The sequence below is a fragment of the Schistocerca piceifrons genome, chromosome X, assembly GCF_021461385.2.
Source record: "Schistocerca piceifrons isolate TAMUIC-IGC-003096 chromosome X, iqSchPice1.1, whole genome shotgun sequence".
Lineage (NCBI taxonomy): Eukaryota > Metazoa > Arthropoda > Insecta > Orthoptera > Acrididae > Schistocerca > Schistocerca piceifrons.
This window is the reverse complement of record NC_060149.1, coordinates 2035434-2062701: the sequence shown is the minus strand read 5'-3', so window position 1 is coordinate 2062701 and position 27268 is coordinate 2035434. Positions and strand designations below refer to the sequence as shown.

The window sequence follows — 27268 nt, the reverse complement described above, 5'->3', positions numbered from 1 at the left end:
CATTTAATTGCTTCAATGTCTTTAATCTGACCTGATGGGGAGCCCGAAAACTTGAGCAGTACCCAAGAATGGGTTGCACTAGTGTTCTATACGTGGTCTGTTTAATAGATGAGCTACACTTTCCTAGACTCTCGAAGTTCACCATTATTCTTCTCTGCTGCTGATCTGACATGCCCGTTCCATTTGTTATGTTATGCCTAGATGTTTAAACAATGTGACTGTGTCAAGCAACACACCAAAAATGCTGTATTCGAACATTACCTGGTGGTTTTTCCTACTCATCTGCATTAATTTAGTTTTTTCTATATTTAGAACAAGCTGCCATTCACCAAACCAAACAGAAATTTAAGTCATCCTGTATCGTCCCACAGTTACGACGACGATGACACTGTCCTATACATTACAGTGTCATCAGCAAGCAGTTGAAGATTGCTGCTCACCTTTTCCATCAGGTCATTTATGTATGTAGATAGCAAGAGCCATTGTTCTGCATGCTCAGACCTTTGTTAATGATGTGCAGTGGGCCACTGTATCAAACACTTTCCAGAAATCTAGGAGTATGGAATCTAGCTGTTGTTCTTCATCCATGGTTTTCAGGACATTGTAAGAGGACAGGTCAAGCTGAGATTCGTATGGTTGATGCTTTTTAAATCCATGCTTATCTGTGGACGGAAGTTTTTCTGTCTTGAGGAAATTTATTATATTCAAGCTTAGAATATGCTTAGGAATTATGCAGCAAACTGAGGTGAAGTTTTTTTATTTTTATTTTTTTATTTTGTGGGTCTGTTCTTTTATCCTTACTGTATACAAGAGTCACATGCGCTCTTTTCCAGTCACTTGTTCTTTGTGTTGGATGAGAGATCTATGATAAATGCAAGCTAAGCAAGGGCACCAGTGCCAAAGAGTACTCTGTGAAACTGAATATGTGGTGAAGTGCTAGTTCTGAGCTGTATGCAGGGTGGAGTTTGGTGCAATAATACTAAACATATGGAAATACAAATGTATTATCAACAGAAAAATACATGTAAAGTTCAATGAACCCAGAAATGATGCTCGAAGTTGTTCCCATGCTGTTCTAGGCAAACATTGCACATTCTCAACACGTATTTACAAATATTGCCTCAAATATTCTTGGACTGTAGGCTTTCAAATTGTGACTGGTTTTGTTCGTTCAAATGCTTAACATGTCAAATTTTGATGGAATAAATATAATTTTTTAGTATACCCAGACTGAAAAATTCATGAGGTGATATCTGGGGGTCATGGAGACCATTCAGTAGTACCCCTTCTGCCAATCCATTCATTACAGTTTTTATTTAGAGTGTCTCCGACAATAACTCCATAATGTGGGGGTGCTCCATTGTGTTGCTCTATCAGCTTTTCCTTAACTGGCTGCAGATGGTCAAAAAGTGGACTGTTTTCCATTTCTAAGAACTCTTCTTCAAGCGTATTTAGCTAACGCACGGATTTGACATTACCTTTGAAAAGTAGGATTCAATTAGCCTATCACTAAAAATCCCCGCCCATACACTCACACCAGGTGAGGTTAATTCTGTCTCCATCACCATATGGGATTCATAGAATCACAGTAGACACAAGTGTGTGTGTGTGTGTGTGTGTGTGTGTGTGTGTGTGTTCACTCTGCCATTCACTGTAAATGTCCCTTTGTCACTCCAAAGAATGGTTTTGCAAACCATGGGATCGGCTTCTTGTCGGATTGAGTACAACATGCAGGATGTTTTATGCCTGTCCAGATTATCTTCAGTTAGGCCTTGCGGTAAAGCAGGTCTGTATGGTCTCAGTTTCAGCTTTTCAGAATAATTTGTAGGCTTGTAATCCTTGGATGCTTTTATTTGAGATTTAGTCGGCAATTGCTCAAAACTCAGCCTGACAACATTAAGATTCTCTTTTGTAGTAACAAACGTTGGTCTACCTGACCGAGGAAGCCCCGCAACTGACCGTTTCTTCAGATGTTGAATTTAATTTGCCAATGCCTTGTCAAGATGGAGGGTGGATGTTTGGAAAGTATTCCATCACAAACATCACCATAATTATGGTCATGTTTCAAAACAAATACATGCTTTTCTGTAGTTAACTTCCTATTTCATTGTTTCTCAGATAACTACAAACAACATAAGCTCAAACTGCAGGTGCCAGATGACTTACGGATATTACACATTAGTCAAGTTCACAACTGACTACCACCTACAGTAAGCAAAACAGTCTAAGGATTGCTAGCTACAACTGACTTATGGTGCACACTATAGTTTTGTTCCTCAGATGTGACAGTGTAGATTGTACGTGAATCTTTGCCATAGAAGTTGAGTACATGTTAAACTAATAGGAAAATGAATGGCAAATCTTCAGTGGAGCGTCATTACGCAATATTATATGATATGTCACCGCAGCATTAATGTAGTTGAGTGCAAATCAGGTATTCAAGATTTTCTTTGTGCGTGCAATGCAGATATGCAAATGTCACATCTGTGATACCGTACTTGTTCACATATTCTAGCCTGACCTTAGATGATGTCACTTGCTGCATTTTTCAAGTTACTATGTATTAAGGTACAGTTCACTATATGTAAAGCTTTACATGTGCAGCCACAAAACTTTGGAGGGTTTAAGTGTGACAATTGGGTGGCCTATGCACCAGTACATCTTCATCCAATCTCTGTGAACATCGTTGTTGAAGTGTTGGCATATGTCATTTAAATGGGGCAGGACACCAATAACATATACCCAGACATTGTGCATAATGCAGCACACATTCTGATGGACCAGTTGTCTGAAGCCTTGTAGCAGGATTCTTCTCAGTGCCTTGTAGAACCTGTTCTTGCAGTCTCATTGCACTAATTTGACATGACTCTTTCATTGGATGATCTCATCTTTCACAAACGCAAAAAAAATGGTAGCAGAAGTCATAAATTTGGATTGGATTGTCCTTTAGGGGTTTAACATCCTATCTGCATCGAGGTCATTAGTGGTACTGTCACTTGTGTGACGTGTTGTAAATCTGTTTCTCCCACCCAGTTTCTTTCACTGGATTAACTAAGTAATATTTCAACTTTTTGTAGATAAGGTAACAATCTTGGCTCTAAGTCCAGTTATAATCCACAACTAGTAGCATCTGTATAAAAGGTATTCTTGTGAGATGAGAAGAATATTTCAGAGGTAAATGTATTATGGAAAGCTCTTCTGCGACTGTGGAGGGAAGCTTTGAATAGCCCTTTCAAGTGACCATGGGTTTGGTGAGGTCATATTTGGTAAGGTCATGTAATGATACAGAAGGAGAGGTTTTGGTATATGATACCAGTGTTAACTTACAGATGAAATTTGGTAATAGTGAGATGCAAAGATATAATTTCATGTCTCAGTGGAGTCAGTCAAAACATTTGCTTTTGCTATACTAATTCTCAGTGTGATACAGTTGATAACAATCTTGTAAGTATATTGTTAAGGGCTACAATAATACAATTGTTAACAGTGATTTGGTACTGATAGATCAAGTGTTCCCTGGCTGTATATTGGTGCGGTAGAAGCAGCCACGGTCTGCAACAAAGTTGCTCTTGTGATGCATGTGTTCAGTGCTATAATAGAATGAGGAATGTAGTTAATGGAAGCCAGAAACAGTTTTATGGGGAGTGGGGACCCACTCTCAATAATCAGAATTTTGATGATAACACTGGCATTCACAAGCATTGATACTGCCAGTTGCAGTGTGCCAGTCAATATCATTATACAGAAGGAAACAAATAAAGTGACAGCAGAGTGGTCAGGTGCATGAGAGATAAAACCTTGCCTGAAGAATTAAGAACTGCTGGGGCTTCCAGTGTAAGTATAGAATGGATCGTGTGATTTCAGAAGCATTATCTACAGCAGTGTTGAAGTGAAGTAAATATTGTTTGTGGCATCCTACATAATGATGGAGCAGCCATCTAACATTTCCTTTCAGAAGGACAATATTTGAAAGTTTGCCTTGATCAAAAGATAATGCTGGAAATGATTCCTTAGTAAATCCGGAAGTTTGAAGTTAGGAAAACTAATCTAACCTCATTGTTTTCTTTGGATTAAGAATAAGCAATATCAAGGACCCAGTTTATGTTGAAAGCGTGCTATTGCAGATGGTGCTAACTATCCATACTATCAGCTTACTCCGGAAGAATCATTGAAACTTTGTGTTCAGTGTAAATTGTGCAACGCTTTTGTGGCTTCTTATGGCAGGCACATAATGTCACCAAAGAATAGTGTCTAATTTGACACATCTTTCTTCATGTCTCTGTATGTCCATCTTTTCAGAGATGGTTGTGGGACTTGGCTGTTCAGTACAGAATGTCAAATCAAATACCTTTTAACTGTCTGTGATTTCCAGATTGTTATTTTATTTGGCTACAAGTTTCGGCAATTTACTATGCCATCTACAGGCCCCCTGACTGATGCGTAGGAAGATTCCAACCTCGGTTCTGGTCAAAATAGGAGCCCTAGGGTATTTGTCAGCAGATGATGGCTGAAGGGATCGCTGTATCAAGCAGAAATCCACAGATACCAGTCTGGCCCCTATTTTGACAGGAACTGAGGTTGGAATCTTCCTACACATTGGTCAGGGGTCTGAAGATGGCATAGTAAATCGCCAAAACTGGTAGCCAAATAAAATAACGGTTTGGAAATTAGACGGCTGAAAACTGTTTTATTTGACATTCTGCATCTTTCTTCGTGGTACCATACTATGATAGGAAGCATTTTGTTACCCTATTTGCACTCTTACAATTGCAAAAAGTCTCTAGTGAGTTTTTTTGTGTTCGACTAAAACACCATTGTCTAGTAGTAGTTGTTGTTGCCAAATATTGGAATTAAGTAGGATCTCAGTAGCAATGATTGTATAATTATAACATAATTTTCCAAAAATTCTAATAGTTTTATTCAATTTTTATTGAAATGTGTTCTTTCCTATGTCTTATGATTATCCTCTTTTCCAGATAATGTGAAAAATACATGCTAATATTACGGTCACAATGCTGACATTGTACTATATGGTCACGTCCATAATTCACGGATGGCGCTTGAGACTGTTGGCAGCTAGAATAAGAAGACTTATAACATTAAATAGCAGCCTTGTTCTCTATAAGGAAATGAAAGTTGTAGCATTTCTTGGAAACAGTTAGTACAACATCAGATATTTGGATCTTGAAACTTGTCATCCTTCAGTTGTCTAATTGGGCTGCTTTTTACAGGTGGCCTGACATCGGAGATGCGTGGAATTAGTTCAAAATGTTGTTTCAATAAATATCAAGCACGTCTTGGTGAACTAATCTGGTGTATTGGTAACAAACGTGCCATAACAGTCTTCCCAAAAGTAAGTTGTTAGTTTTTGATGTCCTTACTGTCTGTATTTTAAATCAATATTTGCTACATATTCAAGGAAATATTTTTTTGAGTATTAAAATCCAGAATTGTGATGCTACATTATCATGGCATTTAAATATTAAAATTGATATCAGTATACTTGGTGTGGTTAGAAGTTAAAAGTCTTGCGAAAAATTCAATGTAATGCCATCTGTCAACATCACATAAAGACATCTTATTTTTGTCACTGGATAGAAAGTGACATCGAATTCCCACTTACATAACAATGATTTTGGTAGTGACCACACAAACTGCTGTTAGGAAGGAAAATAGGTGATATTGGTATTCATGTACACATTGAGCAACCCTGTCAAAATACACTAGTCTTTTTCAGCAGTGTCAGCAGTATAGCTTGTGATGAAGTGACCTGTTGTTGAAAATTATTCGCCAGTACTACCAAACCCTGTTGGTGCCTTTGTGGAGCCAGTGTTTAGGCATATCGCCTTAGCACTGTATACTTGGCGATGGAAGTCGGAGCAGTACATAGAAGTGCAGTAACTAAAACTTACTGGTGCTTTCAGTTCTGTATCTGCCAACAGGATGCTTGTGTTATATATGGAATCCTTCCACTTCATTTGCAGATCTGGCAAGGGGTCGCTCTGTTGGGTGCAATAAAAGGAAACATAGTCCTAAATATCTTGAACATCAGCAGTGGCTACCTGAGAAATGACAGAGAAGGTGGTGTGCTCTCTAAACAGTTCACCACACACATGAACTTTTCATTCCCCTAAAGGAGAGGATGGGTGTATGGTTTCTCTACTCATCTTACTGGCTAATCCAGTTCCCTGCAAGACGTGCACCCAACTCGAGGTCCCTAATCAAAATTAAAACGAACTCCACTGTATCCTACAGTCATGAAGTTGAAGGCACTCAAGCATATGTTCTACAGGGACGTCTAACCTAGAGGGTGATATGAGAGAATTGTCTTCCCTTGTTAAGAGATACAGGCACACTTGAGAGGTGCTATTTATAGGTGTACACCTATTGATGAACAAATATTGTCACTAGGAATGCACGAAAATGCTCTATCAGGAATAATTGTCTGACAAACCACCAGCTTAGGTGAGGATGAGGGCACACTCTGTTAAGATCAAAAGGGAGCTGAGATGATAGTGTGGCTAGTAATGATATTATGACAAAGTAATAACATTTAACAGCACTATATTGTAATGATATACTTTTAATAAAACCCCCCTCACACCCCCACCCTCCCCCCGTGAACTACAGACGTTCCCATTGGTGGGGAGGCTTTCGTGCCTTAACATTACAGATTGCTGTACCAAAGATGCAACCACACTGCCCTCCAATACAAAATTGGTGATCCCTTGATGCCTCAGAACATGTCCTACCACCTGATTCCTTCTTCTAGTCAAGTTGTGCCACAAACTTCTCTTCTCCCCAGTCCTATTCAACACCTCCTCATTAGTTATGTGATCTACCCATCTAATCTTCAGCATTCTTCTGTAGCACCACATTTCAAAAGCTTGTATTCTCTTCTTGTCCAAACTATTTATCGTCCATGTTTCACTCCCATACATGGCTACACCCCATACAAATACTTTCAGAAACGACTTCCTGATACTTAAATCTATACTCGATGTTAGCAAATTTCTCTTCTTCAGAAACGCTTTCCTTGCCATTGCCAGTCTACATTTTATATCCTCGCTACTTCGACCATCATCAGTTATTTTGCTCCTCAAATAGCAAAATTCCTTTACTACTTTAAGTGCCCCATTTCCTAATCTAATTCCCTCAGCATCACCCGACTTCATTCGACTACTTTCCATTATCCTCGTTGCGCTTTTGTTAATGTTCATCTTATATCCTCCCATCAAGACTCTATCCATTCTGTTCAACTGCTCTTCCAAATCCTTTGCTGTCTCTTACAGAATTACAATATCATCGGCGAACCTCAAAGTTTCTATTTCTTCTCCATGAATTTTATTACCTACTCCGAATTTTTCTTTTGTTTCCTTCACTGCTTGCTCAATATACAGATTGAATAACATCGGGGAGAGGCTACAACCGTGTCTCACTCCCTTCCCAATCACTGCTTCCCTTTCACGTCCCTCGACTCTTATAACTGCCATCTGGTTTCTGTACAAATTGTAAATAGCCTTTCGCTCCCTGTATTTTACCCCTCCCACCTTCAGAATTTGAAAGAGAGTATTCCAGTCAACATTGTCAAAAGCTTTCTCTAAGTCTACAGATGCCTTTCCTTAATCTAGCTTATAAGATAAGTTGTAAGGTCAGTATTGCCTCACGTGTTCCAGTATTTCTATGGAATCTAAACTGATCTTCCCCGAGGTTGGCTTCTACTAGTTTTTCCATTCATCTGTGAAGAATTCACGTTAGTGCTTTGCAGCCGTGACTTATTAAACTGATAGTTTGGTAATTTTCACATCTGTCAACACCTGCTTTCTTTGGTATTGGAATTATTATATTCTGCTTGAAGTCTGAGGTTATTTCGCCTGTCTCGTACATCTTGCTCACCAGATGGTAGAGTTTTGTCAGGACTGGCTCTCCCAAGGCTGTCAGTAGTTCTAATGGAATGTTGGCTACTCCCGGGGCCTTTTTTCGACTCAGGTCTTTCAGTGCTCTGTCAAACTCTTCAGGCAGTATCATATCTCCCATTTCATCTTCATCTACATCCTCTTCCATTTCCATAATATTGTCCTCAAGTACATCGCCGTTGTATAGACCCTCTATATCCTCCTTCCACCTTTCTGCTTTCCCTTCTTTGCTTAGAACTAGATTTCCATCTGAGCTCTTGATTTTCATGCAAGTGGTTCTCTTTTCTCCGAAGGTCTCTTTAATTTTTCTGTAGGCAGTATCTATCTTACCCCTAGCGAGATAAGCCTCTACATCCTTACATTTGTCCTCTAGCCATCGCTGCTTAGCCATTTTGCACTTCCTGGCGATCTCATTTTTGAGGAGTTTGTATTCTTTTTTGCCAGCTTCATTTACTGCATTTTTCTTTTTCTCCTTTCATCAATTAAATTCAATATTTCTTCTGTTACCCAAGGATTTCTACTAGCCCTCGTCTTTTTACCTACTTGATCCTCTGCTACCTTCACTATTTCATCTCTCAAAGCTAACCATTCTTCTTCTACCGTATTTCTTTCCCCCATTCCTGTCAATTGTTCCCTTATGCTCTCCCTGCAACTCTGTAGAGCCTCTGGTTTAGTCAGTTTATCCAGGTCCCATCTCCTTAAATTCCCACCTTTTTGCAGTTTCTTCAGTTTTAATCTACAGTTCATAACCAATAGATTGTGGTCAGTGTCCACATCTGTCCCTGGAAATGTCTTACAATTTAAAACCTGTTTCCTAAATCTCTGTCTTACCATTATATAATCAATTTGAAACCTATCAGTGTCTCCAGGCTTCTTCCATGTATACAACCTTCTTTTATGATTCTTGAACCAAGTGTTAGCTATGATTAAGTTATGCTCAGTGCAAAATTCTACCACCACATAGGACACGCTATTGTTTGAAGAGTAGAGATTCGAATTGCCTGTACTGGTGGATGCAGTGCAGCTGAAACAGAAGGGCCAGCAGGTAATGAACGCTCGAGTCGTGGTATCCTCTGAAATATCATTCAAAGGAACTGCCTCTGCCCACTGTGTCTCGTGCTCAGTGACTGACAAAATGTAATTGTGGCCGTTAGTATGGGGTAGGGGGCCAACAAGGTTGATACGAACATGTTCGAAGCGCCCCTTCGATCTTTCAAAGTGTCCCAGATGGGGACGTGCATGTCAACGAACTTTGGCACATTGGCAAGGTACGCACGCTCGTGTCCTCCCACGACAGTCTTTCTCGATGTGTCGCCAAACGAAACGTTCAGTTACTAGTCATTCTGTCTCTCTGATGAACTAGACCGTGCAGCAAAGAGAAAGTGGCCTGACAAAGGAAAGGGGTACAAGTGGTCACGGTACGTCAGTCGAAGTATCATAAAGAATCAGTTGTGTGACACCAGGGAAAGGATGTGGTCGAATGTGGAGAGAGGTGGAGTCGTTAGTAGCTAGCGACTGTACCTCCAGATCAGTAGTTTGTGGCCGAGCGTTCTAGGCGCTAAAGTCTGGAACCGCGCGACCGCAGGTTCGAATCCTGCGTAGGGCGTGGATGTGTGTGATGTCCTTAGGTTAGTTAGGTTTAAGTAGTTCTAAGTTCTAGGGCACTGATGACCTCAGAAGTTAAGTCCCATAGTGCTCGGAGCCATTTGAATGAGTGGTTTGTACTCGCGCGAGCTCTGTGGGATCAGACAGGCTCATAATAGTATTAATGCACGAGATGTAGCCTGCTATGACATTATCCGTGCCTCTGATAAAACACGTGTTTGTTGTATATTGGCGGATGAAATCCGGACACGAGGCGTATGCCTTCAGAGTTCACTCTGTGGCCCAGGAATGTAACTTATATCTGGTACAGCTGGGATTTGTCTTCATTTGTCTCCGTGCCACTATCTGAGAGCACGCAGAGTACTCGAGAAAAATGTTGCTCGAGTTCATTAGCAGAGGTGGAGAAAATTAAAATGTCATCGAGGTAAACGTAACAAAATGGGAACTGGCGAAATAATGAGTCTACAAAATGCAGCCACGTCTGAGATGCATTTTTAAATCCGTAAGGCATATAACAATATTGAAACAAGCGAAAGGGGATTCTGGAAAGAGTCCACAGTGTTGTAGAAAATCGATGCCCAGCACTGGCTCATCTATGTTGACCACATTAAATGTACATTTGAAACAAAATTTCGGTTTAAGTTTGAGGCGAAGGTGTGTGAAGCTGTAGATGGTGACCGATGAAATGTTTGCTGTTTGCAATGTCGTGGCGGAAGGCACTGGTAGTGAAGTTGACGACGCTGGAGGTTTGATGCCGGTATCTGTGCCGGTGTTGAACAGGAAGAACGTGTCGTCGATGAGGTCACATATGTAGAGTCTGCCCAGTGGTAGTTGTTTATTGTGTGAAGATTGATATTGTTGCAGGCACCCTGTAGAATACCCGTGAGATGATGCGGCTAACTCGTCCCGCAACGGAAGTTTGGGTGCAGGGCTGCAGTTCTGAGTCACATCTCTGTGATGTTATCAACACGGCAGATATACGGGGTGCGGCTGTGGACTGTGTGCGACATCTTTAGTTAAAGTGCTGGAATCGGGTGAGGCCGAGAGGGGGTGTGGGTGAGGAGGCACGGAGGGGGCGGCCGGTTTACTGCAATGGCCACAAGATAGTACCTAGACCGAGGTTGTTGACTAGTGTGACCTCGCGTGGCCTCGTGTGAAAGTACGTGCTGGGACCTGTGCAGTATTGCCAACTGTTGGCAAAGAGATCTGTGTTGAGGTGAGTCGTTGACGTCTGATGATTTTATAGGTTTCGTCTGCTAGCTGTAGGTGCATCTGTAATGGGCCAGTGGCGTATGATAAAAGTTGCTGCTGGAGAGCTTCCAGTATTTTCACTACCCATAGTGACCACAAAGCGGTGTCATAAAGGAAGGAGGGATTGATCAATGCTGTGATATTTTGCCACAACTACGATGGTGTGAGCTCATTGAATGATAAATTGTGCTCTGTGTGGTTAATTGCTTCTTGTGGAGTTCTCAACAAGTGCTCGAGAATAATAGATTTTGCATTTTCACAGCAGTCCCTCATTGGTGCCGTGAGGGTGAGATCAGATGTCAGATCCGTGTGCTCGTGCAGAGCTGCAATCAAAGATACGAACCGCTGTTCATCGGATAAGACTCTGTGGACATTGAGGATGCTGTCCACAAGAGCAAACCGTGTCTTTGGGTTATCCTTGTTAAGCGGAGGCAGTTGTGGTAGACATCCTGAAAGAACAGGCAGGAGCGGAGTGATGAACACGGGTGATGTTGCGGCAGCCTGCAGAATATCTGGTCACTTGACTTTACACTGTTCTCGATGTTCGTACGTATAACTCAGCACGGCGTTGCAGGGATGAGCGGTGCCATAGAAATGGCCGTGGCCACCGAGAGATTCGGTACGCACAACTCGGTACACTGGGGAGGTTTGTTTCCTATTTCTGATGCACTGGGAATGCTCGATCGAGGAGCACCGGACAGGGCGGCAGTGAAAGTCACATTGTTCATTAATAAAATGTCACTGTTCGAGCACCATTGCTGTTGCACTAAACTGACAGCTTGTGGTTTATCGTTGAATTTGACGAGGGTATGTGAAGGAAACGACGTAATCACTGTGAGTGCCAGTGCTGCATTACATTTAAAAGTGTCTGAACTAATGTTGACAATGAAGAGCGAAGTGCAGGACCAAGCATTGTGAGTAATGATCTGGCCACAAAATTCGATCGAAATATTCGAGAAAACCGATGATTCAAAGTTCACAATTTCAAGAAATTTTTGCATCAAATTGTTGCACAGAAGCTAGACTGTTACAAATTTTGTGCAAGATGGACACCAGAAATCTTGACAGAAGGCCACAAAAACCAGCACATGGCTTCATAATTGAAATTTCTGGGTTGTTACAAAGAAAAGGTGGTGATTCCTTACCATCTTGTGCCCAAGGCCCATCTGTTTCAAACAAAGATGACTTGGCTCGCAGTGCAGTACTTTGATGACAGTGCGGAACTGCAAGAGGCCGTGACTAACAGGTTAAAGTCTCAGGTGGCAGAATTTTATGATGCTGGAATGTCAAAGTGTGTTTGCCACTATAAATACCTAAATTAGTGTGGAGACTGTGTTGGAAAGTGATATTTAAGTGGCCCTTTCAAATTAATGGAACATCATTTTTCCTATTCCCTATACTTCATTTTTTTTAAAATAACAAAACGTAATAAACTTTCTGGATAAGCCGTTGTATGTGGTACTAGCTAATCGAGAAACTATGTGATGCAGTGTGCTGTCAAAATTATTTGGGTGTCATGTTTATAGCTAAATACGAGACACTCTGTGGTACTGATGAACTAGGTACTCAGTTTTAGAAGTATCCCAGCCATAGTTGTTGGAGAGTGTAAGTGAAGATCAGATGTAATTCAATGAAATTGACCAAGCTGTGTGGTGCAGTGTTCAAGACACTGTACTAACATCTAGGAAGATGAAAGCTCAATTTCTTGCCCAATTATCCACATTTAGGTTTTCTGTGGTTTTCCTAAATTGCTAAAGGCAAATGCCATGGTATTTCCTGTGAAACAGACAGGGCTGATTTCCTTCCACATCCTTCTCCAGTATGATGACCTAGTTGTGGATAGGCTATTAAACTCTAACCTTCCTTCTCTAATTAATGAATAAAACTAAGCGGTGACTCCATGTTTAACATTTATAATATCACATAAATTAAGGCAAAAATAGAGTATTAAATGTAGTAAAGCAGTCACCAGTCTGAAGATCATTTTGAACACCACAGTGCTTTACTAGGCATGATCCTGTTGGAGGTGGTATGCCATTGCCTTCCTCCAACCTTTGAACTGACTTAGCTAGTTATAGGGGGACCTACAGTTTAACATGGATTCTGTACTGTGGTGCAGTGTGGCATTTTTCACATCAGCAAACATTGCCAGAGGTGAAGGAAGTGATAAGTGACAGATAAAATTTCCAAGATTGACCAGGGATTGAAACTGAGACGTATGGATTTTTAGTCTGGCATTTTGCCACCGAACCGCCGAGCAACGTGTATTAACAGGGTGTATTTGACCTGGGACAACTGAGAGATCTGGGAGAAACCAGAGAATTTTTTCATCCGGGAGAAAACCGGGAAAAACCCGAAAATTTTTTAGAAATCCAGGAATTTTTCATTATTTAAGTTTTCAGTTAAATTTTTGTGATTTTCACTGGTAAGAATCAATACTCTAACAAAGGATATTACTGTATCCTGCTTCTGCAGAATAATACTGCAGCAACAAAAATATGAATGAGAGAAAAAAAAACGAAAATAAAACTTAAGTCACAAAGGAAATAATCCGTATACAACAATAAAACACAGTGCTCATACAAGCGTCTGACAACAGCAAAGTGTATCAAAGGCTGTAGGAAGACTATGCAATGCTTCATAACAACATATTGCCTCTGATGAGTGTGACGTGACAGCTGTTTACATTAGATTCATTGAGCAGTGGCTGGCGGGCTCTTGTTAATGTGCAGTTGAGTCGCATATGAGTAGTACCTTCTGCCACTTCTGGCTACAGGTGTGTGGCTGGGCGCCACTGTCTAATATTGCCCTGGTTTGGAAATATCGGAGATCCGGGGCTGATTCACAGAGCAGTCGGAGTTGTAGTGGGGAGGTGGGTAGTCTCCACGTGACCTGTGTTTACGTTTAGTGATTTTGCTGTTTCCGCTTGTGAGGTAACAGGTGGGTTGCGGCGCCCTGGAAATATTGTGGATTCAGAATTGGTGGCCACCACTCGGGCTGCGCACCAGGGCCGAGCTCGTTAGCATCCGCGTGGTGCCTCACAATGACCGGAGCATGTGGTCCATTGAGCACGTGGCTGGGAATTCTATGGTGACACTGTGCACCGGGAGGGCCAAAGATGGCAGACTTTGTGAAACCTTAATGGCAGACATTTCACAGTTCGTATAGAAATTAATAGTAGCCAGATTAATCATGATACCTTAAAAAGAAACATGTACATTATTATTATTATTTGCACGATGATTCTGATGGTATAATCAGATTTTCAATATCTTTATTAGTTTAAAGTTTAGTATATGACGGTAAATTATACAAGTAAAACCCAGCAACGAATTTCCAAATTATAAACGCTTCATCCAATTTTGTCGATCGCCATGTCTTTAGAAAGCTATTAGTGTAAACCTAAATTGGTATGAATTACAGGCATGTAACTTGAATAGTACATGAGTTATTGGAGGTCAAAGTGGCCGATTACTATCATTCGCATCAGGCCATAAGTACCCCACAGTTACACGACTAAACAGTAGCAGCATGCTTAATAAATATATTTATTCGTCTATGTCTTTGTTTATATCCGATATATACTATTCATGAAGAAATTGGTTAAATATTTACTGTGTTTTAGAAAGCACAGAGACATTAGGCTACTGGCCTACATTTTGTTCTATTCCTTTGATATATGTTTATTTAATTTGTTTATGTATATAACAATGTGTGTTAGAGCGTTTTTATGGTCCAGCCATAGTAATATTTATTTAATTTCAAGTTATTTAAATGTAACTCTAGTATTTCATATGTGTTTAAATATGTTTGTGACTGTACGTTGGCATGAAGACATGGAGGGAGCGCTCTAGCCAATCATAGTGCTCGTTAATGGTGAGACTGTGTGGAAGCGGAGGACACGAGGGAGTTTGGAGCAGTGCAGCATGAGGGACAGTTGTACAGGACACGGAAAGTGCTGGGGAGTACGGCACTGGACAAGGGAGGTGCTGGACGTGACAGTGCGACGAACGCACAGTCTTGAGAGGGACTTGGAGAGTGTGGAGCGGTTTGCGTGTGGTCGTGGCAGATATAGATATTTTGTAGTGCTGATTTATGCACTTGTAAGATTTCCGTGGCTTCTACAGTGAAGATGTAGTGTGCGTTTAGAACTGAATATCTTGCGAGCTTTGTTGTTGTTCAGAACTAATTACGTGGAATAGGAATCTATTGTTATTCAACTTATATTTTATTTAATTGCCGGACCATCGACATCAATAAGTGTTTTGCAGAAATATACCACATTCTCAAAAGTACTTCTATTATCGTACTCATCATTCAAAGTCATTAAGGTAGTACCTGCAGATTTTATTTAATTGCAATCTTTCATTTATAAATTTATATGTTACATTCATAATTCGCAATTGCCGAGTCATAGAAACCTTCGACCATTCGATTCATGTGTGTAATCTTATCGTATACTCAGCAGGCTTTGGCCTGTAATGCGGCAACTACGTATCCCAGCTCCTAGACAATGAAACCAGCCAAAACTTTTAATATCGCAACTCTGAGTCGGAGGGTATGTAGTTGAGGGCCAACTCATCATCTCACATTTTCTGTTGTGAAAGCCCACACTCTTCATTTATCGCTCTCACATTAAATGAAAACAAAACGGATTTCTGTGGCCGGGAGCTATCAAATGAATTAAAATACGTTCGCATAATTACAGAAGGCTAAAATATGTTATTAGTTTCAGGTTTTATTTCCACCTTTCTGAGAGTCAAGCATTAATCGCCTTGCAGAAGAATGAAGTTATTTTTGTCAGTTTGCTAAAGAGATTTGGCTTTTATTAATCTTTTGCAGTGAAGCAGTCAATTTATTTGAAACGAAGTGTTTAATTTCACACCGTTGGCTAGTTTCAACTGTTCGCTGCATTTCAAGTGCACGTTTTCCATCTTCTGGCTCGTACGGTGTTATGCCATAGTAAAGAACCAAACATGAGATAATACAGTGCTGGTACTCAAGAAATTTTACATCTGAATCTGGACATACGAATGTGCATTTTAAGCCGAATTATGCATTTTAGTATGGTTCACGAAATTCTGATGCTCTTGAAGTATCCTCTGATGACTTGTTTCTTTTATGACACAATTTCCTCTTTTAATGTTTTACATGACCGAACATGCGGGCTTCCTGCGCCATCGTAGCAGCACAAGTGCAGTGACACCTGTTATCTGGCGCTCCCTGGCAACTACTAAAATGAACCAATTTCTAACAGGTCACGGGAAAATATTGTGAATGGTGATTTGAAAAGCGTTACTTTCAGAGTAAATTTCCTTCTATGCAAGATGAACTGTGTGAGAGAATGTACGATGAATTTCTTAAATCACAAAGCGTTTGACTCTCATTTAAAAATCAACTCTTTGAGGTCAACCATCTAGAAGAATTTCGAGCCCAGATCAGACATTTACATTGCTATTAAAAATTTTACTGGCACATTTGTGTGATGTATCTTAAAGTATAACACGCGCAAAAAAGATCAACATTATATGTGGAACCTTAGCTTCTCTTGCGGCTTATTAATCTTTGAGACCAATATTATATGTGAAAGCTTTGTTTTTCTTGTAGCAACAGTATGTATATTAATTTAAACCATTAACTTTTCTTATTTGTGTGTTGGCACTAATTAAGAGTGATCTTGCTACTGGCTGGCAACATCATGTGTCCTACGCTGTCATCAGCTGGCGAGATCACATGACATGAGCTATGACTGGCTTACAAAAGCGTGTCACAATCTTGATTTCTATACTTTGGAAAGTAACATGTGGTGTTTGGTGGAATTCGAATTTATAACTTCGTAACATGAAAATATGCAGCGTACATGTTGCTGCACATCAAAAATCTTTCAGTCTTTCTCAATAAATTGATAAACTTTAAATATGTTGTGATGATTGAAAATTTGAGCCAAACAGGGACTGAAACGGGGATGCCGTGCTTTTCATGAGCATTCATCTTACCTTTGGTTAGCTAAGAATGCCTCCGTGCTTAATTTTACTTTTCATTATCTTTTATGTCTCCACCTGAATACTACTACCAGAGGTTCTCCCATGGGGTTTGTGGGAATAGCACAACTGGGGCAACTGAATCAGTGGAGGACTATGGCTGAAATGCACTGCAAGAAGTTTAGTAATGTTGATGAAATTAGTGAAGGTGCAATGACATGATACCAAGTTTGGAGGTGTGCTCAGATAGCCCGATTGTTATGGCAGCTGCTCATAAAAGGCAAGAAATCCGGTTTCAGTCCTCTTCTGCCACAAATTTTCAACTGTCACAGTATATTTGTCACATTTCAGATTCAACAGCTCTAAACTACACTACTGGCCATTAAAATTGCTACACCACGAAGATGACGTGCTACAGACGCGAAATGTAACCGACAGGAAGAAGATGCTGTGATATGCAAATGATTAGCTTTTCAGAGCATTCAAACAAGGCTGGTGCCGGTGGTGACACCTACAACGTGCTGACATGAGGAAAGTTTCCAACCGATTTCTCATACACAAACAGCAGCTGATCAGCGTTGCCTGGTGAAACGTTGTTGTGACGCCTCGTGTAAGGAGGAGAAATGCGTACCATCAGGTTTCCGACTTTGATAAATGTCAGATTATAGCCGATCGCGGTTGCGGTTTATCGTATCGCGACATTGCTGCTCGCGTTGGTTGAGATCCAATGACTGTTGGCAGAATATGGAATCGGTGGGTTCAGGAGGGTAATACGGAACGCCGTGCTGGATCCCAACGTTCTCGTATCACTAGCAGTCGAGATGACAGGCATTTTATTTGCATGGCTGTAACGGATCGCTCAGCGACGTTTCGATCCCTGAGTCAACAGATGGGGACGTTTAAAAGACAACAACCATCTGCACGAAAAGTTCGATGACGTTTGCAGCAGCATGGACTATCAGCTCGGAGACCATGGCTGCAGTTACCCTTGACGCTGCATCACAGACAGGAGCACCTGCGATGGTGTAGTCAACGACGAACCTGGGTGCACAAATGGCAAAATATCATTTTTTCGGATAAATCCAGGTTCTGTTTACAGCATCATGATGGTCGCATCCGTGTTTGGCAACATCACGGTGAACGCACATTGGAAGCGTGTATTCGTCATTGCCATACTGGCGTTATCACCCAGCGTGATGGTATAGGGTGCTATTGGTTACACGTCTCGGTGACCTCTTGTTCACAATGACGGCACTTTGAGCAGTGGACGTTACATTTCAGATGTGTTATGACCCGTGGCTCTACACTTAATTTGATCCCTGCGAAGCCCTACATTTCAGCAGGATAATGCACGACCGCATGTTTAAGGTTCTGTACGGGCCTTTCTGGATACAGAAAATGTTCGACTGCTGCCCTGGCCAGCCCATTCTTCAGATCTCTCACCAATTTAAAACGTCTGGTCAATGGTGGCCGAGCAACTGGCTCTTCTCAGTACTGTGGTATCGTGTTGAAGCTGCATGGGCAGCTGTACCTGTATACGCCATCCAAGCTGTGTTTGACTCGATGCCCAGGTGTATCAAGGCCATTATTACGGCCAGAGTTGATTGTTCTCGATACTGATTTCTGAGGATCTATGCACCCAAATTGCGTGAAAATGTAATCACATGTCAGTTCTAGTATAATATATTTGTCCAATGAATACCTGTTTATCATCTGCATTTCTTCTTAGTGTAGCAATTTTAATGGCCAGTAGTGTATTTCCACTGATATCATTTAATGTCACTGTTTTCATCCCTGTCAATCCATCATTTACTCAACTTTAACAAATACTTAATTCCATTCTCATTCATGAGTACACCATATTAATCTCCACACACAGCAGTAGAAAAATTCTCAGTTGCGGTTTTAATTTCATTTGTACATAGATGTGTTTACACTCATTTGACACACTCCAGCATGGTTTTTTCCCCCCCCTCTGTGACAACACATCTGTGAATAAAACAGGAAAGGATTCCTCTAAGACCACACACCCTTGGTGCCGCCCTCCTGCCCACCCACCTTTATTGAACACTTTAAAAGTGTACCTGTATAGATGCAATCTGTGACTGAGACCTTTGCACCTGCAGGCAGGCTACACTGCTTCTGTAGTGCCTGCAAGTAGGTATGCCAAACCAAAGTTCTGTCACTTTATTCATGCATTTCTCAATGTCCCACCCCTCCATGATCACACCACAGGAGGGTGCAAAACAGGATGGCTGAAAAACCATAAGCATTCTTTGCAACTTTGGATCACATTCAAATTTCGTCGAATGGTTTTGAATGGTCCTTAGTGGTTCGACCCTGAACACAAAAGCAAAAATTGCGTTTCACTGCATACAATGCAATGTGTGACCACATTTAGTGGGCTTGCTGGCCTGCAGTGTCCTTACAGTAAGACTGAAACATCCGGATAGTGTCAAAGGTTGTCAAGAATGTCATCTTGTTACTCATCGCACTGCGATCTGTTGTTTTCTACTAATTTTGTTGCACAGTGTTATATGACGATAGTATTGAAAATTAATGTGTCCATTGCTTAGTGGGGACAAACACAAGCCCTTTCCATGTGTAGGGGGGAAAAACTATTATTGCATGAAGTATGTGGTTACTGACATCCTTCTGTATTGCCTATACTAATACTATCTACAGAGGTGATGCGCCAGTAAAATGCTGGAAATTATCTTTGTCAGTGACTCTTGGTACTTCACCTGACCCACATAAGATTAATTGCGACATACATCGTCATCTCTGAAGTGAGAACGTGGGGCCCTTGCAATTTACAGTATAATTTAAACTGGGCATTATCCTGAATTAGAGAGCAAAGAAATTCTGATGGTCTTATAAAACCGAAAGAGGACAACACTTTCCATATTAGCTGAGCATTGCTCGATCTCAACACGGAAATCATTCTTTAAGGAATTGTTAATCATCCTCTTGTTAGCAAATGAACCCAAAAAGGCTTTTTAGACACTCCAGGTGTGAGTTTAGAAGATACCATTCCACACTAGATAACATATCCCTCGAACCAATGGTACAAGGAAATCAAGAAGCCTTCTAACACAAGCAGCATGTTGTAGTAGTTGTCTTTGACATCAAGAAGGTATTCTGTCAATGACTTTTCTTTGTTCTTAAACAATTTGTATGTCTGTTGATGAACCTTGCGTGTTTCCGAACTAGTTCACAGCTTGCCCTCATTCTCTTATTCACTGTAATTTATATTGCTGAGTAAATATTGTTGGCACAACAATTCTCCTTTATTATTATTATTATTATTATTATTGTTATTATTATTATTATTATTATTATATCTTTTACTCCAGTGATTTCATGAATGGGGAGTATGATGACACACTGCCCGTATAACAATCCTTTCGGGACTAACAGTGGTCCTGTATCATACTGATTTTTTTGAGGAAACAGCCTTGCCGAAGGAAACATACAGCATTCTTCATAGGTATTAATTGTTTGCATCATATTTTTAAGTTTGTTGTCTTCACATGGGTGGGGGGAGGGGGGTATAATAGAGAAACGGAGGGACATATTTATACATTTTGCAGTGCAGTGATTTTTTTTGAAGCTCATTTCAGAGTTTGGTATTCCTGAAATCTATAGGATATAGCATGGATGACACTTCCGTATACTATCCAAAGAGCATATGTTGGATGAAATATGACCCAAGTCAAAAATTTATTATTTGCTCTTATTCTCTCTGTGCTGTCCAGCAAGTACAGATTGTAGAATGATTTAGAGCATTCATGATGATCTTTTGTGCATTCAAAATTAAGAACAAGGAGTGTTGTTCTGATGGTTGTTAGTGTGTGTGAAAATTCTCCTTTGTAGACGCTTTCATTGTTATTTTGTTGTGTATTGTTGGAAATTAATGTGTTTAGTGATGGAAATGTTTGTAAATTATTCACTGAAGTTAATACTATCACTAAAGTTAGTACTTTATGAGATGGAAATGTCTTTCTGTTTGGATCAAGTGATGTGTTACTAATATCTGGTTGATTTTTTTTTCTGTGCTGCTTGGATTTGAGTAGTTTAATCCAATAACTAGTTTTACAAACAGTCCATGTTTGGTTTTGTGTCATGCCAATTATGATATGTAAAAGATTCCTTTTTGTCATTATTCATTGGAAGTATGGAAACGTAAACCTAGTGTCTAGTGGAAGCATAGAGAAAGTTCCCATTTCTTAAAAGGGTAATGGTGGTCACTTTTTTTTTTTTAAAAAAAGTCAACTAGTTTGTATTTTTGTGTTTTCTACTAGGATGTTCCATACCTTGTAGTTCATCCTAACCATATAAACAGCTGTGGAGTCCCATAGCTGTATATGAACTTGGGTGAATTACTTTGAGAAATTAAGTTTGCTCTATGTGTATGGAGGAATAAGAAGTTGTATAAATTGTTTCTCATATATTCTATGTATTTCTCATGTAATGTATATATTGTATCCATTTCCATCATTCTCACTCTTAATTTGCAAAATGTAAATCCAGCATTACACCACAGTTTACTGCATGTACCATTAAGAACTGAAATTACATATATTTCATCTGCAGATAACAATTATTGTATGTATTGTGTTAATTCATGCAAATTATGTGTGTGATGCAAAATTGCATGGTTTCAGCAAAGAATTGATTTAACAAATTGGATTGGTTTTCCTGGAGTTGGAGCAAATTTTGCATTTGATGATAGACAACTTGATGTTTCATTGGAGGAGAATAACTCAATCAGCATAATAATTGAAACAAATTATGCACACTCTCCTCTTCACGATGAGACAAAATTTTGTGAAGTATGTATACAGAAAATTCAAATTTGATTTTCTTATTTATGTGACAATGTTTTTACTGGGGCTTAGAAGTTGTACGTATTATGTAACTGCAATAACAGTGTGTTGTGATGCAAATATGGTACCACTTCATGGCATTTGCTGCAAGTGTTCTAATTAAATGGATAATTATTGTCATAGGAAAATTAAAAGCAAATAAAAATAGAAAATACATTAGACCAATAGATAATCCAAATGTGTAAAAGTACAAACTGGATCCCAGCTAGCATCGATAGATTGACTGATATTTGGTTCTTTGTTAGCAAATTCTTAAACCATTTACTATGTTGATGCAAAATGTCACTGCATTATTTGGATGCTATAAATGTATTTACTAAAGGTGACACTTGAAAGTTAATCAACAGTGTATTATCCTCCTCTGACTATGAAAGGATTGCATTGCAAAAAGCTATGTAAAGAAGTTTGAGAAGCTTTTTTGAAGACAGTTACCTAAAAGAGTGTTGGACGAGGAATGGAAACTGCGAGGAATGTAGATACACCTCCCTATGAAGTTCTTGAATAGTGGTGTCATCATTTCAACATGTGTCGTCATATATTGTAATGTTACAGAAATACTTTATACAATCTCCTTAGCAATTTTTAATCAGTTGTGGCTGCAAGGCATGTTAATTATTGATGATAAATGGTAACAGTAATGGTTATATTGCATGGAAAGTATTTGATAACAAATAAGGTCTGATTTACCTGCCGAGATTATCACTATTTCCTGTTTGTGGACAGAAACTTTCGTATGGAGTGTTGCATTTTAGTTAGTACCTCGCAGTTATTTTTCATTTTCATGTCAGTATATAGGCACAATTAACAATAGCCAGTGACAGTGTTGGGAAAATTGGTTAAAATTGTACTATTTTTATGGGTTACAACATCTGTAACCACTCATTTAATACAAATACCATACAATGGGTGACTGTCCAAAATTAATCACATGTGTCTGTTCTTAAGTTGATGAATGTGGATCATCATGAACTGAAATGCTCAGGACAGCTTAACAAAAATGCACAAGTCTTAAATATTACATATAGATCATGTTAAAGTGGCCCTAATTGAAGTGGTAGAACTATTTTCTTGATTTGGTGGCATTATCCTTGTAGATAGCCCACAAGTTTTAAACCAACACTGGATCTTTTTTCATTTACTAAACTCAACTTGAAGAATATAGTAGAAGTTTTCATGATGTTTTACGTGACAATCCATTTTCTTGGGCTTACAGGTAGCTCAAACTTTATTCAAATGTGAAGTGTATTTATAAGCATAACTCTTTAGATAATAACTATTTTATAAATGCCAACATGGTCCATAGTAGGCTGTATGAATGTTCTTTATTTAATTAATGTGAATAGTTAATTTTGACTTGGTGTCACAGGGTGTGTACGACCAGGGACAACCGGGAAATCCGGGAAAAACCAGGGAATTTTTTCATCCGGGAGAAAACCGGGAAAAACCCGGGAATTTTTCGGAATTTCGGGAATTTTTCATTGTTTTAGCTTTCAGTTAAATTTTTGCAATTTTGACTGCAGAATTGATTCTCTAGCAAAGAATGTTATTGTATCCTGCTACTGGAGAATGATACTGCAGCATTAAAATATAAACGAGAGGGAAAAAAATAAAACTTCAGTGGAAAAGTGCAATTTACAACAGTAAAACATCGTGCACGCACAAGCGTCTGCAAATAGCAAAAATATGTCAAAGGCCGTAGGGTGCAGACTGTAATTCTTCGTAACAATAAATTGCTTGCAATGAGCATGACGTCACAACTGTTCACGTTAGGTTCGTTTGACCAATTGCCAGCGGTCTGTTGCGCATGCGCATTTGACTCGCGTATAAGCAGTAACTTCTCCCGCTACTTGAAGTTTGGCTGTTGGCTGTATCGGAAGTAGCAGCAAGCAGCCAGATGCAAACGAGAAAAATTTTTCTCGCGCGCCCTAGCTGCCAGATTCACGCTTGCACAGAGTTGTCTGAGTTGCAGTGGGGAGGGGGTTAACCTCCACGTGACCCGTGTTTACGTTAACTGATTTCGCTGCTTCTCATCGTGTACAGCTCCCATGTCAAGTGAAAACAAACGGATTTCTGTGGCCGGGAGCCATCAAGTGAATTAAAATACCTTCACATAATTACGGAGGGCAAAAATATATTATTAATTTGTTTTCTGATTTTATTTTATTTCCAAGTTAGTAGCAGTCAAGCATTAATCGCCTTGGAGAACAGTGAAGTTATTTTTGCAAGTTTGCTAAAGAAATTTGGCTTTATTAATCATTCCGCTGAGGCAATCATTTTATTTGAAACGAAGTGTTTCATTCTACAGTATTGCCTGGTTCCAACTGTTCGCTGAATTTCAAGTGCACGTTATCATCTTCTGCCATATATGGCATTATGCCATAATAAAGAACCAAAAATGAGATCGCAAAGTACCGGTACTCCAAGAAAATTTACATCCCAAAAACCACACTGAAAAGCTTAATATCAGATGGGACCTACTTCATTATGAATATGGAAAAAGCCAATTTGCACTTCAAGCATAATTATGCATTTTAGTGTGGTTTACGAAATTCCGATGCTCTTTGCAGTATCCTCTGATGCCCCGTTTCTTTTATGGTGTAATGTAAGCTCTGTTAGTGCTTTATACACACGAACATGCGGGCTTCCTACAACACTACAGTTGCACGCGCACAATAATGCCTGTTTTCTGGCGCTCTCACGCAACTGGTAAATCGAACCTATTTCTAACAGTCACCGGATACTATTGCGAACGGTGGTTACAAAAGTGTTACTTTCAAAGAAAATTTATTTTTACGCAACATGAATTATGTTACGTGTGAGAATGTGGGATGGATATCTAAATCACAGAGCGTTCGAAACTGAACAGTTTGAGGACCAGCCACTTACAAGAATTTCGAGCCGAGACATTTACAGGGTGTTTCAAAAATGACCGGAATATTTGAAACGGCAATAAAAACTAAACGAGCAGCGATAGAAATACACCGTTTGTTGCAATATGCTTGGGACAACAGTACATTTTCAGGTAGACAAACTTTCGAAATTACAGTAGTTACAATTTTCAACAACAGATGGCGCTGCGGTCTGGGAAACTCTATAGTACGATGTGTTCCACATATCCACCATGCGTAGCAATAATATGGCGTAGTCTCTGAATGAAATTACCCGAAACCTTTGACAACGTGTCTGGCGGAATGGCTTCACATGCAGGTGAGATGTACTGCTTCAGCTGTTCAATTGTTTCTGGATTCTGGCGGTACACCTGGTCTTTCAAGTGTCCCCACAGAAAGAAGTCACAGGGGTTCATGTCTGGCGATTAGGGAGGCCAATCCACGCCGCCTCCTGTATGTTTCGGGTAGCCCAAAGCAATCACACGATCATCGAAATATTCATTCAGGAAATTAAAGACGTCGGCCGTGCGATGTGGCCGGGCACCATCTTGCATAAACCACGAGGTGTTCGCAGTGTCGTCTAAGGCAGTTTGTACCGCCACAAATTCACGAAGAATGTCCAGATAGCGTGATGTAGTAATCGTTTCGGATCTGAAAAATGGGCCAATGATTCCTTTGGAAGAAATGGCGGCCCAGACCAGTACTTTTCGAGGATGCAGGGACGATGGGACTGCAACATGGGGCTTTTCGGTTCCCCATATGCGCCAGTTCTGTTTATTGACGAAGCTGTCCAGGTAAAAATAAGCTTCGTCAGTAAACCAAATGCTGCCCACATGCATATCGCCGTCATCAATCCTGTGCACTATACCGTTAGCGAATGTCTCTCGTGCAGCAATGGTAGCGGCGCTGAGGGGTTGCCGCGTTTGAATTTTGTATGGATAGAGGTGTAAACTCTGGCGCATGAGACGATACGTGGACGTTGGCGTCATTTGGACTGCAGCTGCAACACGGCGAACGGAAACCCGAGGCCGCTGTTGGATCACCTGCTGCACTAGCTGCGCGTTGCCCTCTGTGGTTGCCGTACGCGGTCGCCCTACCTTTCCAGCACGTTCATCTGTCACGTTCCCAGTCCGTTGAAATTTTTCAAACAGATCCTTTATTGTATCGCTTTTCGGTCCTTTGGTTACATTAAACCTCCGTTGAAAACTTCGTCTTGTTGCAACAACACTGTGTTCTAGGCGGTGGAATTCCAACACCAGAAAAATCCTCTGTTCTAAGGAATAAACCATGTTGTCTACAGCACACTTGCACATTGTGAACAGCAGACGCTTACAGCAGAAAGACGACGTACAGAATGGCCCACCCACAGACTGCGTTCTCTTCTATATCTTTCACATCACTTGCAGCGCCATCTGTTGTTGAAAATTGTAACTACTGTAATTTCGAAAGTTTGTCTGCCTGAAAATGTACTGTTGTCCCAAGCATATTGCAAGAAACGGTGTATTTCTATCGCTGCTCGTTTAGTTTTTATTGCCGTTTCAAATATACCGGTCATTTTTGAAACACCCTGTATATCAGAATTTTAAATTTACTGGCACATTTGTGTGATGTATCTTAAAGGATAACACGCGCAAAAAAAAAAAAAAAAATCAATATTACATGTGAAAGCTTAGCTTCTGTTGTAGCGTGTTAATCTTAGAGACCAAAATTATATGTGGAAGCTTAGCTTTTCTTGTAGATATACGGTACTGTGGACATTTATGTAAACCGTTAACTTTTCCTTTTGCGTGTTCGCGCTATGTAACCAGTGATCTTGCTATTGGCTGACTGTAACAGGTGTCCAATGCTCATTGAGATATGACTCGCCTACAAAAGGACATCGCAACCTCGGTTTCAATGCTCCGGAAACTAACGCTCTGTGTTTGGTGCAATTCGAATTTATACTTTCGTAATACGAAAATATGCAGCGTATATGTTGCTGCAAATCAAAGATCTTTCCAAAACTTCTCTCCTTTTTTTAATTAAAAGTCTCTCCAAAACTTCTCTGCCCCGTCTTTTCTTTTTTTTCCTGGAAGTTCTACGCGATTGTATAAAACGTTAACCATTCAAAGGATTGATAAGTTTTACCGTTCCGAGGGAAAATCTACTGTCACTTAACACAGAAAAAGTGTATTTTCGCCCGGGAAAAAGCATATTTTTTAAACGGGGTATCCGGGAGAAATCCTGGAAATTTTTTTCCTTGTCCCCGTATACACCCTGCGTCATTTTCAAGCACATGGGTGACATCAGCTTATGTATGTCACATTTTACCTTGTGTAAGTATCAGATTCATTTTCACAATGTAAAATGTGATGTACATAAGTTGATGTCATACATGTGATTGAAAGTGACACAAAGTCAAAATTACCAAATTGCACAAATTAAATAAAGAACATTAATACAGCCTACGATGGGCCATATTTTCATTCATGAAATATTTAGAGGCTGTGGACCTGCACGGAAACAAAATTTTAAATAATAAATAATAGTGACAAAGTGAAGAATCCCTAGTAATATTGTAATGAAGAAAACTGAAAACTGCTGTGAATGTATGCACCAACCAAAACTACTATTTAGATTTATATTATAAATTCTTTTTTCTGTTTTCAGAGACAGGTTTTAGGTGAAAATTACTCCACCTATGGATAATTGCAAATATTTTACTATAAATGTGTACTTTTGTTTTCATTTTCCTCCTG

General features: G+C 39.9%; 1 protein-coding gene across 6 annotated transcripts in view; it reads left to right on the top strand.

Annotated features, from left to right (window-relative positions):
* LOC124721943 (biotin--protein ligase) overlaps nucleotides 1-27268 on the top strand; it is a 439412-nt gene that overhangs the window by 29265 nt on the left and 382879 nt on the right. For 5 of the 6 annotated variants that reach the window (XM_047247106.1, XM_047247103.1, XM_047247105.1 and 2 more), the window contains exons 2-4: nucleotides 4977-5157; nucleotides 5232-5353; nucleotides 21421-21588. In XM_047247106.1, coding sequence (XP_047103062.1) covers nucleotides 5013-5157; nucleotides 5232-5353; nucleotides 21421-21588 — 435 coding nt within the window. In that variant the 5' untranslated portion in view covers nucleotides 4977-5012. The remainder of the gene's footprint in view (nucleotides 1-4976; nucleotides 5158-5231; nucleotides 5354-21420; nucleotides 21589-27268) is intronic. The other variant, XM_047247104.1, reaches the window with a different exon arrangement.